Here is a 14102-nt window from a genome sequence, read left to right as displayed (position 1 = left end):
ACTATTATATGGCAATGTATAATTATTACTCTGTATGATTTACCTAATTAGTGGATATCAGGGGAAGTCATTTCTTTTAGTAATGTGTGAATGTGTTAATACTATGACAGTACAGTTACGTTTGCCAATTCCCATCAGGATATTTGCCTTAATTTATTTATATTAACTAAACCTCAAATCCTTTGCAAACTGTGACACGTTATTGTAGCCAATGATAAATGTACACAAACTGCTTTTTGTTTGCCTTTATATAAAGTTTTAGCTGAATAATTTGTCTATTTAGCACCAATTCAATTCTGAAAAAAAGGCATTGTATATTATTAATAATCCTTTTTGATAAATGAGTGAGGTTAGTTCACAATAATTTAGGTTTCAAAAGAAATATATAAAAAAACAACACACTCACATTTTTAGTGCGTTCCCTGAAATATAATTGATCTTTATTATAGGGGAGTCCTGGTGCAGTACTAGATGATGACTCCTGTTCTTCATCATCTCCTCTGTCTCCTGCATCTTCATCCTCACCTCATTCAATGCCAACATCTGGTATCACCCAGGGAAAAACAATGTGTAGCAGTTGTGGCATGGAAATCTTAGATAAATACCTTCTCAAGGTAAGCCATTGGATATCCGTGCTTTATACTGTAATGTATGTTGTACACATGTATGTATACTGCTTGGGGTATGTTTTTTTTTTTTTGTTGTTGTTGCTTTTTAATGAGTTGTAAAATACTTATATTTTCAGTTGCTGAGCAAATTTGACTACAGTGACAGATACCTTTTTTCTATAAAGCTGCTAATTCCTTATAAATAATTTTCTGTACTATGTTTATTTTCCTCTGAAAATTGTTTTAATGCTAATTACTTTCACAAGCAGAAAAAAATGTATTAGTAATAATATAATACATTTGCAGAGGACAGTTTTTAGAAACACATTTTTTAAGTTAAAAAAAGGCTCTGATTTAAAAACTGAAAATTCTAATCTTAAATCTAAATAGTCAAGAACAGTTACTGCAACATTTTAGTTTTTCTCAAACCCATGTGTTTTTAGTCTTTGAACAATCTAACACAATATTAAAAGTACATTTTGTAGCAAAGTCTTTAAATATGTTTTCTACAGCCCTGTTTAGTATTTTTGTTTCTTTGTAATTAAGCAAAATAAATATAAACATTCAGTAAAAATGTGAAAAATATATTGAGGTATTTTCCTGCGTTGTGTTGCCGCGTTTTCTCTATTTTTTCTTTTTCTAAAATTCCCAGTGGAAAGTGTTTTTGTTTTTTATTTATTTTTTCCAAGGAAACAAAAAATGTGCTTTAATTAATTGCTCAGAAATAAATATGATACTACTTTTTAAAGAGTATGCAGTGATTGTTGAGTTATTTCCTACATAGTTTGTCACATTTTCGTGCATTTTTTTTCTATTGTTGGGTTTATATATATTCTGACTAGGCATTTCTGTCTAATGGATTTCTTCAAGTTTTGCAAACTAACATCAATATTTGGAGTTGAACAAAACAGTATAGCATGTGAAAAATAGCTTCTTATGTTTAATGAGTAATAAATAATTTTGCCTTTAATTTTATGTAGATTAAAGTTGTCCAAACTGCATTTGTATGAACCATCACTATCAGGATATTTCAGGCCTTGAATTAAGCAACTTCAATAAAATCTTTATGCACAAACGGCCATATATTTTATGCATTAAGGCTTGTTTGTTTTTGCAACCATTTTTGCGTGCAAGGGTTTTAATGGTTTTTCAGGCATGTCCAAAGAGGCCTTCCTCAAATGGCACATGAGAAAAAAAAGTATATAAATAAACACTGCGTTTGTTAGAGGCTCATGACAGGGTATAGTATTGTACTGCACAACTAATATGCAAAGGAAATTATTCATGCATTTTCTTATAAGAAAGATTTCCAGCAAATAAAATATAAAGTTTTAATTGACAGTTATACAAACTTAACCTATATTTTAGGTTTTATTTGGTCTCATTTTGTTTTTGCCTTTAAATACTTCGGGGGGGAGGGGGGGTTTCTGTTCATTTATTATTCCTTATGATTTTAAAGTCTGCAAATGAAGGTTGTCTTAAAGGGACACTAATAAAACACTTTTTTTTTTTGTCATGCATATGAAAGAAAAGCACTTTAAGGACCAGTAAATACAGCAGATTTGCATAATAAACAAATGTATGATAAAAGGACAATGCAGTAGCACTTAGTCTGAACTTCAAATAAGTAGTAGATTTTTTTTTCTGACAAATTTCATAGTTAAAGTCTATTTCCACAACCCTGCATCACGTGACAGGCAATAGCCAATCACAAATGCATATATGTATATACTGTAAAGTCTTGCACATGTTCATTGTGACAACGATAAATTTAAAAAGACTTTGCACGTTTTGTTAATGGAAGTAAATTGGAAAGTAGTTTAAAATTGCATGCTCTATCTGACCCGTGAAAGTTTAATTTTGACTTGAGTGTCCCATTAAAGGGACATAAAACCCCATTTTTTTTCTTTCACGATTCAGATAGAAAATTTGATCTTAAACAACTTTCCAATTTACTTCTATTATTTAATTTGTTTAGTTGTCTTGGTATCTCTTGTTGAAAATGATACCTAGGTAGGCTCAGGAGCTGTTAATTGGTGGCTGCACATATTTGCCTTATGCTATTGGCTCACCCTATTCACTATCTCTTAGTAGTGCATTATTGATTCTTCAACAAATACCAAGAGAATGAAGCAAATTAGATAATAGAATTAGATTGGAAAGTTGTTTAATATTGTATATTCAATCTGAATCATGAGAGAACATTTTGGGGCTCATGTCCCTTTAAACGTCGAACATTTTTTGTTTGACTGAAAAATGTAAAGTAAAAGATGTTTAAATTAAACGTTTAACCCCTTAACGACCAAGGACATGTCAGGCACGTCCTACAAAAAAATAGTGACCACGGACGTGCCTGACACGTCCTCAGGGGTTTCAAATGCTGGAAGCGATGGTGATCGCTTCCATGCACATTCAGGGTATTGCAGTGATGCCTCGATATTGAGGCATCACTGCAATAACCTTTTTTACCCACAGATGTAGAGAGGGCCACTCTGTGGCCCTCTCTGCATCGGCCATCAATGGTGCCAATTTGTTGGTGGGTGGGAACTGTAGCAGGGAGGGTGGGTGGGCGGCCCATCGTTGGTTCCTCATCCGGATCCGGTTACTCACTAGTGTGCGCAATGCTGCGGGAGTGAATATTATGAATGCATGGGAAGCAGGGAGGAGAGGGAGGGGGGGAAATAAATGTTTTTGTGCAAGGGATCTGGGAGGCAGGTAGTGTAGGGGTAGGGTATTGAGGGGGGGCAGCTACACTAAAGAAAATGGTTTATTTTTTATATATATCTAGTGGCATGAAATATACCAAAATGGGCCTAGATCAATACTTTTGGGTGTACTAAAAAAAATATAAACATGTCAAGGGATATTCAGGGATTCCTGACAGATGACAGCGTTCCAATGTAACTATCGCTAATTTTAAAAATAAATGGTTTGGAAATAGTGATGTCGCGAACCTAAAAATTTTGGTTAGCAAACGGCGGACTCAAACTTCCGCAACTGTTCGCGAACTGCCATTGACTTCAATAGGCAGTCGAACTTTAAAACTCAAAGGGACTCTTTCTGGCCACAATAGTGATGGAAAAGTTGTTTCAAGGGGACTAACACCTGGACTGTGGTATGCCCGAGGGGGATCCATGGCAAAACTCCCACGGAAAATTACATAGTTGATGCAGAGACTGGTTTTAAGCCATAAAGGGCATAAATCACCTAACATTCCTAAATTGTTTGGAATAACGTGCTTTAAAACATCAGGTATGATGTTGTATCGATCAGGTAGTGTAAGGGTTACGCCCGCTTCACAGTGACAGACCAAACTCCCTGTGTAACGCACCGCAAACAGTCCATTTGCACAACCACGAGATAGATAGATTTGATAGATAGATAGATACATAGATCAATAGATGCAATATACATTTGATAGATACGATTGATAGTTAGATAGATTTGATAGATAAATAGATAGATTTGATAGATATATAATTTCCCAGACAGAGAATTACAAGACGTGCGGTCTGGGACCCATGGTAAGGTTACTTCCTTTTGCACAATCGAGTACAGGTTGGGGATTGCCTTTTGTGCAAATAAATTTCGGACGGGTACCTTCCACTGCTGTGTCTATCAGGCGATGTGTATATGGCATGGATTTTAGGAACCGGGAGATGGAAAAAGATGTTTGGTTGGTCCTCCTACTTCAAATTTGGGGCACTGCGCGTGCAATCTAATGTGCCACCAGATAGGAGTGGTGTGTTAAGTAGTACTATTGCTATCAGTTTAATCCTGTTAAGTGTCTTTTTTGTTTTTTTTGTTTTTTGTTTTTAAAGCCACAGTACAGCACCAGAGGCCAGAAAAATTTGGCGTGTACACATGCCTGAAAAATTAGGTATTGTTGCAGCCGCTGCTGTAGCAGCGGCCAGAAAAATTGTTGTTTGTTTCCCAGGCAGAAAGTGCCCTAAAACATTGCGACTTGAACCCTAGTTGGTGGCGGATAAGTCACGCAAGTCATCCGGCATTTGAAGATAAAATACAGCAGCGTGTGGACCATTTTTAGCCCAAGGCAGCTCATGTCATCAGGCCTTTTTTACTCGAATGTATCGCCCAATGTCAGTCCCTTCAGGATCCATCCCTCATTCATCTTAATAAAGGTGAGGTAATCTAGACTTTTTTGACCTAGGCGACTTCTCTTCTCAGTGACAATACCTCCTGCTGCACTGAAGGTCCTTTCTGACAGGACATTTGAAGCGGGGCAGGCCAGAAGTTCTATGGCAAATTGGGATAGCTCAGGCCACAGGTCAAGCCTGCACACCCAGTAGTCAAGGGGTTCATCGCTCCTCAGAGTGTCGAGATCTGCAGTTAAGGCGAGGTAGTCTGCTACCTGTCGGTCGAGTCGTTCTCTGAGGGTGGACCCTGAAGGGCTGTGGTGATGCATAGGAGTTAAAAAGCTCTGCATGTCCTCCATCAACACGTCTGTAAAGCGTCCTGTCCTTGCTGGCGTGGTCGTGGGAGTCGGAGGATTACTTTCAGCTCTTCCCCTGTTAGATTCACGTTGTGCTGTGACATCACCCTTATACGCTGTGTAAAGCATACTTTTTAATTTATTTTGGAAATACTGCATCCTTTCCGACTTGTTGTAATTCGGTAACATTTCTGGCACTTTATGCTTATACCGGGGGTCTAGTAGTGTGGATACCCAGTACAGGTCATTCTCCTTCAGCTTTTTTATACAAGGGTCCCTCAACAGGCACAACAGCATGAAAGACCCCATTTGCACAAGGTTGGATGCCGAGCTACTCATGTCCCGTTCCTCGTCCTCAGTGATGTCACTGAAGGTATCTTCTTCCCCCCCAGCCACGTACAACACCACGGGTACCAGATGTGTGACAACGAGCACCCTGGGATGCCTGTTGTGGTTGGTCTTCCTCCTCCTCCTCAAAGCCACATTCCTCCTCTGACTCCTCTTCCAGCGTTGCCGCAGGTCCAGCAAGCGATGCTGATAAGGCAGTTTCTGGTGGTGACCACAACTCTTCCTCTTCACGCTCATCTACGGCTTGATCCAGCACTCTTCTCAGGGCACGCTCCAGGAACAAAACAAATGGTATGATGTCGCTGATGGTGCCTTCGGTGTGACTGACTAGGTTTGTCACCTCCTCAAAAGGATGCATGAGCGCCCAGTAACGTGGCAAAAAAATTCCCAGCTCCGCAGAGGCTGTCCTAGCACCCCGGTCATACAAATACTCGTTAATGGCTTTTTCTTGTTGGAGCAGGGGGTCGAACATTAGGAGTGTTGAATTCCAATGTGTCGGGCTGTCGCAAATCAAGCACCTCACTGGCATGTTGTTTCGCCGCTGGATATCGGAAAAGTGCGCCATGGCCGTGTAGGAACACCTCAAATGGCCACACACCTTCCTGGCCTGCTTCAGGACATCCTGTAAGCCTGGGTACTTATGCACAAAGCGTTGGACGATCAGATTACACACATGTGCCATGCACGGCACATGTGTCAACTTGCCCAATTTCAATGCCGCCACCAAATTACTTCCATTGTCAGAAACCACTTTGCCGATCTCCAGTTGGTGCAGAGTCAGCCACTGATCCACCTGTGCGTTCAGGGCGGACAGGGTGCTGGTCGGGTGTGACTCTCTGCTTTCAGGCAAGTCAACCCCAAGACGGCGTGACACTGCCGTATCCGGGATGTGGAATAGTACCTGCGGAGCTGGGGGGTGCCGTTGATGTGGAGCAAGACGCAGCAGCAAAAGAGGACTCGGCTGAGGAGGTTATGGAAGAGGATGGAGTAGGAGGAGTAGAGGAGGTGGCAGCAGGCCTGCCTGCAAGTCGTGGCGGTGTCACCAACTCCTCCTCTGCAGAGCCACGCATTCCATGCTTGGCAGCCGTCAGCAGGTTTACCCAATGCGCAGTGTAGGTGATATACCTGCCCTGACCATGTTTTGCAGACCAGCTATCAGTGGTCATATGGACCCTTGCCCCAACACTGTGTGCCAGACATGCCATTACTTCCTTTCGCACAATCGAGTATAGGTTGGGGATTGCCTTTTGTGAAAAGAAATTTCGGCCCAATACCTTCCACTGCGGTGTCCCAATAGCTACAAATTTTTTGAATCCCTCAGACTCCACCAGCTTGTATGGTAAAAGCTGGTGGGCTAAGAGTTCAGACAAGCCAGCTGTCAGACGCCGGGCAAGGGGGACAGACACCTGACTGTGGGCAGATGAGCAGGAACTGCTCCGGAAGAGAGACGGATTGGCGGATGGTTGAGAAGGGGGCAAGGAGGACAGCAGTGGTTGACGTGGCTGAAGATGCTGGACCAGGAGGAGGATGGCGGCTTTGAGTTTGTGTGCTGCTTCTACTCATGTGTTGATCCCATAGGCGTTTGTGATGTGCGATCATGTGCCTTCGCAAAGCAGTTGTACCTAGGTGGGTGTTGCACTTCCCACGGCTCCGTTTCTTTTGGCACAGGTTGCAAATGGCATCACTGTTGTCAGAGGCAGACACACACAAAAAATGCCAAACTGCTGAGCTCTGTGATGACGGCATTCTGGTGGTGGCAACAGCATGCGTTGATTGGCGTGCTGTCTGGCTGACCCCGGGTGCCGATGCATGCTGTCTGACTGTGCCACTAGCTCCTTGCAACGACCTCCCCCTGCTTCCAACTCGATTCCTCCTCCTCCTCCTCTCTGTCTCCCCATCTGAACTTTCCCCCTGTTCTTTTTCTCTTCTAGCGGGCACCCACGTGACATCCACGGACGCATCGTTATCATCAACCGCTTCACTTGTATCTGACAAATCAACAAAGGAAGCGGCAGCGGGTACAACATCATCATCATCACACCGTATGTCCATGTCTGTAATGCTGCCTGACTGAGACATATCACTGTTATTTACATCCTCTTTCATTGATGGTTGCGCATCACTCATTTCTTCCAACTGATGTGTAAAAAACTCCTCTGACACATCAAGTGAAGCGGCTGTAGTGTTGGTGGTGGCGGCGGCAGGCGGGCGAGTGGTGGTAACTTGAGAGGTGCCCGAAGATAAGCTTGAGGAGGATGGTGCATCAAGGTTCGGAGTGGAAGCTATAGAAGATTGGGTGTCCTGTGTTAAAAAGTCAACTAAGTCCTCCTCAGAACTTTTCGAGTTCATGGGACGTGGCCTCTGAACACTGGGCATTATTCTACGGCCAAAGGGAATCACAGCACCACGACGGCACCTGCGGGGTGGCCTGCCTCTGCCTGTCATTTTTTTTAAAATTTACACTACTATTAAACAAGATATGAGTGGTGGCACTGGGCAAGTGGGCACAGTATACGCTGTGAGCCTGGCACACATGCAGGCAGGCAGGCAGGCAACTGCAATTAGATTACACTAGCAGACTAATGTTTCACAGTCAAACTTTTTAAAATATTTACACTACTGTTACAACAGATATGAGTGGTGGCACTAGTTGGCAAGTGGGCCTGGCACACACGCTGGCAGGCAGGCAACTGCAATTACATTACACTAGCAGACTGATGTTTCACAGTCAAAGTTTTCTTTTAAAATATTTACACTACTGTTACAACAGATATGAGTGGTGGCACTGCAGTCAGGCAACTGCAATTAGATTACACTAGAAGACTGATGTTTCACAGTCAAAATTACACAGGCAAAAAAAAAAACTAATGTTCTAGCCCTAAAAAGGGCTTTTTAGGGTGCTGTCCTTACAGCAGAGATCAGATGTGTCCTTCAGGACTGTAGTGGACACTGAATACACTAGCCTAGCTATCAATTTCCCTATAAAATCAGCAGCAGCTACACTATCCCTTCTCTCACTAAGAATGCAGGATCAGAATGAATCTAAAATGACTGCTGCCCAGGAGCTGGGAGGGTCTGGGAGGGAGTGTCTGCTGCTGATTGGCTGAAATGTGTCTGCAGACTGTGAGATACAGGGTCAAAGTTTACTCAATGATGACGAATAGGGGGCGGATCGAACATCGCATATGTTCGCCCGTGGCGGCGAACAAGCTATGTTCGCCGGGAAGTATTCACCGGCAAACTATTCGCAACATCACTATTTGGAAATAGCAAAGTGCTACTTGTATGTATTTTCCCTATAACTTGCAAAAAAAGCAAAGAAGATGTAAACATTGGGTATTTCTAAACTCAAGACAAAATTTAGAAACTATTTAGCACAGGTGTTTTTTGGTGGTTGTAGATGTGTAACAGATTTTGGGGGTCAAATTTAGAAAAAGTGTGTTTTTGTTCATTTTTTCATCGTATAATTTTTTTTTTTACAGTAAATTATAAGATATGATAAAAATAATGGTATCTTCAGAAAGTCCATTTAATGGTGAGAAAAACAGTATATAATGTGTGGGTATAGTAAATGAGTAAGAGAAATATTACAGCTAAACACCGCAGAAATGTAAAAATATCCTTGGTCCCAAACGGTCAGAAAATGGAAAAGTGATGTGGTCACTAAGATAAATAAATTCTACAGTATTGGTTTTGTGGTTCCTGTTATATTCATATGGTTGATATTGGCTCAATGGCTACTGACTTTGTTTTACTGGTGGAGAGAGACACAAAAATATTATTTATCCAGGACAGAACATGAGTGACAAAAAAATAAATAAATAAAAACCTATAATACATTTTGGAATGCTGTATTTTGGATGAAACAAAAAAAAAATAAGCTGCAATGTTACTTTAAAGGGACACTGAACCCAATTTTTTTCTTTTGTGATTCAGATAGAACATGCAATTTTAAGCAACTTTGTAATTTACTCCTATTATCAATTTTTTTTTGTTCTCTTGCTATCTTTATTTAAACAGAAGGCAGCTAAGCTTTTTTTTTTATTGTATCAGACCTCTGGACAGCACTTTTTTATTGGTGGATGAATGTATCCACCAATCAGCAAGAACAACCCAGGTTGTTCACAAAAAATGGGCCAGCATCTAAACTTACATTCATGCATTTCAATTAAAGATACTAAGATAATGAAGAAAATTTGATAATAGGAGTACATTATAAAGTTGCTTAAAATTGCATGCTCTATCTGAATCATTAAAGAAAAAATTTGGGTTCAGTGTCCCTTTAAGACTACACATTGCTGCTGTTAGAGGATCACTCTAATGTAAGAATTACATGCTCTAATAACACACACATTCTCTTTTAAAAATCATTCTAACTAGCCCTGAGTGACTGTGTGTAACCAATAGGTAAATTCCCAATTAAGATGCACAAATATAGTCAGTCAGCCAATCAGAAGTGGCAATTGCATGTAGCAAAGTTCACAAGTTGTGTGACCAGCTCAGGAGCTGTAATTAGGATTTTTTCAATGTGACTTTATACCCTTTTCTGGAGTAAAACACACAGTAAGCTGGATTCAGTGATGGAAAAAAATTACATGCCCTAAAAAATAAAATGTATTTTGTGCATTAGAATGTCAATTAAATTACCCTTATTGTTTCTATAACTTTTAGTAGGGAATTCTACATAGTTTGTACCTAGACAATGCACAGTCTGTATTAAAGGGACACTGAACCCAAATTTTTTCTTTCGTGATTCAGATAGAGCATGCAATTTTAAACAACTTTCTAATTTACGCCTATTATCAATTTTTCTTCATTCTCTACTTTCTTTATTTGCAAAAGAAGGCATCTAAGCTATTTTTTTGGTTTAGTACCATGGAAAGCACGTGTTTATTGGTAGGTGAATTTACCCACCAATCAGCAAGAACAACACAGTGTGTTCACCAAAAATGGGCCGGCATCTAAACTTACATTCTTGCTTTTCAAATAAAGATACCAAGAGAATGAAACGAATTTGATAATAGGAGTAAATTAGAAAGTTGCTTAAACTTGCATGCTCTATCTGAATCGTGATTGAAAAAAATTAGGTTCAGTGTCCCTTTTAATATTTGTTATTTACTGCTGTTTTTACAATATGGTATCACTCAGATGTGTAGGATGCCATATTTACTTAGCAATACAATATCATCTTACTAAAAATTTGTGTTCATTTTTTTCCAATCTGACTTCTGTAGGACTTTGAGTAAAGATTTACAGCAATGTGGGTTTTGTATTGGTTTAATATTATCTCCTGTATAAAACTGTCTATAGCTATATCTATCTCTATCTCACTCTCTCTATATCCATCCTTTTATATTTTACTATTTTAATTGATGATTTTAGCTTATTGAAAATGCTTGTTTACATATTTGATAGGATTGCTAAATTATAGGGACATAAACCAAACATTCTCTCTCATGATTCAGATAAAACATTTAATTTTAAATTAAATATTTTTTTTTATTGAAATATTATCTGTTCATAAAACATAGACCAGACATTCTTTGGAAACATAGCGGCTTAATGACAGACATTTCAACACGACAACTAGTAATAAACATTTTCTATGTATTCTAGATAGACGTGCGTTTCGATTCGTAACGAATCGAAATTCGGCCAAATTTGTTAAATTCAGAGATTCTGATCAATTCGTATTTCCGAATTACGGTAGTACCGAATCTAACTAATAAATTCGAATTAGTTTGGATTTATTTGTTGCATTCGGATGGCCATGGATTACACGAGTATTGTACAGTATATTAGGTTATATCACTCTGCTATGGGTTACACCTAATATACAGTACATAATACTAGTCTAATACACAGCACATCCCACCTAACACATACCGAAATTCTGAATTTCCGAATCCAGACGAATTTATTAAAATCCGAATTAATTAATCCGAAACTAATTCATTCGAATTTTTCCGAATACGAATCGATCTGAACCGAAACAATTTTTAGGCCATGCACAAGTCTAATTCTAGAGAGACTATGAAACGTTTGTATAGCTTTATAACCGATTTACATTAAAACATGTCATTTTAAACCACTTCCTAATTTACTTCTATTATCACATTTTCTATGTTCTCCTGGTATCTTTTGTTGAAAAGTAGGGACATAAGCACTAGTTGGCAGCACTGTTTCCTGGCTTTGCTCTAGTCACCACCCTAGGAATCGCTCACTCTGAATCACAAAAGGGTATTTTTTGGGTTCATATCCCTTTAGGGAACATATTGCTGGTTCAAAATAGTGTTTATTGCAATTATTCGTTCTTTGTAATGTGATTAATTTATGAGTGTAGTTTAAAAGCTTTAATAAAACATACTCTCTAAAGAATATATTAAAATATATGTTCTCCAACAGTCTGTTATTTGGGGTGCTTTTTTTTTTGTCTGTCCAATCTCTTGCACCCTATCATAACTTTCTTATTTTTATAAACTTTGAATATCCAGCTGTTCTCGTTCGTACTTTTTTTTTTTTTTTTTTTTTTTTTATGTAATTTTCCTACCAATAAATTATATATATTTTTTCTTTCTCTGTTTGTGGGGGTTCATTATATTTCTATGTTTATTTATGGCCTCTGATTGTGAAAACATGTTTTTGGGTTAGAAGCAGCAGATTTCCCAGTGCCCTTGGGCAGCACAAAAATTAAATACGCCACTGGGGATAATGTCCCTTAAAGGGATATATACTTTCAAAAGGAAAAAAACTCAAATATGTTAGAGCATATTATTATTATTATTGCACTATTTGCTTGTATATAACAGTGTTTTATCAGTTAAAGGGACAGTATACACCAATTTTCATTTGAAATGTAATGGACACCACTATAAAGAATAATATGTACAGATACTGATCTAAAAATCCAGTATAAAACAGTTTAAAAACTTATTTAGAAGCTCCAAGTTTAGCATTGTTGAAAAGGTTAGCTGGAACACCCACTGAAAGTGGTTCTATAGCAAAAAAAAACCAGACAACCCCCCCCCCTTCCTCTGCATATGAAAAGACTCTTTACACAAACAGGAGCAAGCTAGAGTAGGTATACATCAGTATTCTCCTAAAATTTGGGGCTTGGTTAGAAGTCTGAAAATCAGTGCAATGTTATTTAAAAATAAGCAAAAATATACATTGAAAAAAATAAATAAAAAGCTGTATAGGCTATATAAATGGATCATCTACAAAACATTTATGCAAAGAAAAATCTAGTGTATAATGTCCCTTTAAACAGTCTGCTACAGAGCAGCAATGCACTACTGGGAGCATATGGTGCTGGGTAATGGCGAGGAAGTTATATCGAGGGGCTAGAAACAGCAAGTATGCGTGTGTGTGTGTGTGTGTGTGTGTGTATATATATATATATATATATATATATATATATATATATATATATATATATATATTAGCATGCACGCAAAGTGATAATGTGTATAAAAGTGATCTGTGTAATAAGGGGTACACATTGTCTGCCTTCTGTGGAATGAAAAAGAATAACTACAGAGTGCTAAGTGCTACTACATTTAAATATCTAGAGTCATTTTTAGAACTTTAAATTATTCCAGGTTGAAATCTGTACAGCCATCGCTGCTAAATCTTAATTCTCCAAATGTTCTGGTTATATTTTCATGCTGGTTTATGATGATGTTTGTTCAGTTATGTTAGTGCATGCTCTACAATTGTAAAAGAAGGGCCCCGTTGTACTACATATTACATAAAGAAATGAAGCATCCACTTAGCACATCCACAATTGTCTAGCAAATATTACAGTGATAATTACATTGTGGTGTTGAACTACCAAAAATGTAACTTTTATTATCCTATTGAAAACTATTAAGCTATTAAACGCTTAAATCAAAAACAGGTTATATCCTATAGATCAGCGGTTGCCAACCAGTGGTCCATGAGAAGATGTTGGTGGTCCTTGACACCATCAAGCAGGAATTAAACTCCTCTGATGGTATCACCCCGATCGCGCTGCAACTCCCTACAGTGCCTAGCTGGAAATCATTGAAAACCGACGGAGGAGTTAAATTACAATCTCCCTATGCACTTTGCACTGCGCAACTTGCGTAGCTAGATTGAATTTTTAACTCCTTCCGCCCGGCGCACTGCTCAGAGAAATATGCTTCCATTATAAAGCCAGCACAGGTTGGTATAGTCTTGGCTTGAAATAGTGGAATTAAAGTATATTAAAGAATTTTTTTTTTTCTCATATTTCATTTTTCTTCCCTTTACCTATCTCTTTGTAGTAGTTTTCCTAATTCCTTCAGATGGACTTACATCAATGTTTGTCTTCCTCCCCTCCATCTTCCTTTTTTTTTTTTTATTAAATATGAATTATTTTTCATTCTAATAATTTTCCCGTTCACAAAGTCATTCCACCTGAATTCTAGTAATTGCCATCCAGCAGATCAGCCATATCCCACCAGTATTATAGTAATTGCCAGTAACATCAGTCGTGGTTAGCTCACATCCATATTTAGAGCTTTCTGATATAAACTTAATTTATGACTCCAATGTCTGTCCATAATCATAAGTAGTTTTGAATAATTCCTAACTGGGGAGGTAACATGGAAGTCTTGTGGTCCTTTTAAACATAATTATTTTTTTCCCACTTTCTGCCTCTCTGTTTTCAGCTCAAAAGTTGTCACTCA

The 14102-nt window shown here is 38.6% G+C and overlaps 1 protein-coding gene across 2 annotated transcripts in view; it reads left to right on the top strand.

Annotated features, from left to right (window-relative positions):
- LHX8 (LIM homeobox 8) overlaps positions 1 to 14102 on the top strand; it is a 38583-nt gene that overhangs the window by 4706 nt on the left and 19775 nt on the right. For both annotated transcript variants that reach the window (XM_053693911.1, XM_053693910.1), the window contains one exon: positions 450 to 614. In XM_053693911.1, the coding sequence (XP_053549886.1) occupies positions 450 to 614 (165 nt within the window). The remainder of the gene's footprint in view (positions 1 to 449; positions 615 to 14102) is intronic.

Source organism: Bombina bombina, chromosome 10 (assembly GCF_027579735.1).
Source record: "Bombina bombina isolate aBomBom1 chromosome 10, aBomBom1.pri, whole genome shotgun sequence".
Taxonomy (NCBI): domain Eukaryota; kingdom Metazoa; phylum Chordata; class Amphibia; order Anura; family Bombinatoridae; genus Bombina; species Bombina bombina.
The sequence above is the reverse complement of the archived record's forward strand: the minus strand, read 5'-3'. Positions and strand labels throughout refer to the sequence as shown.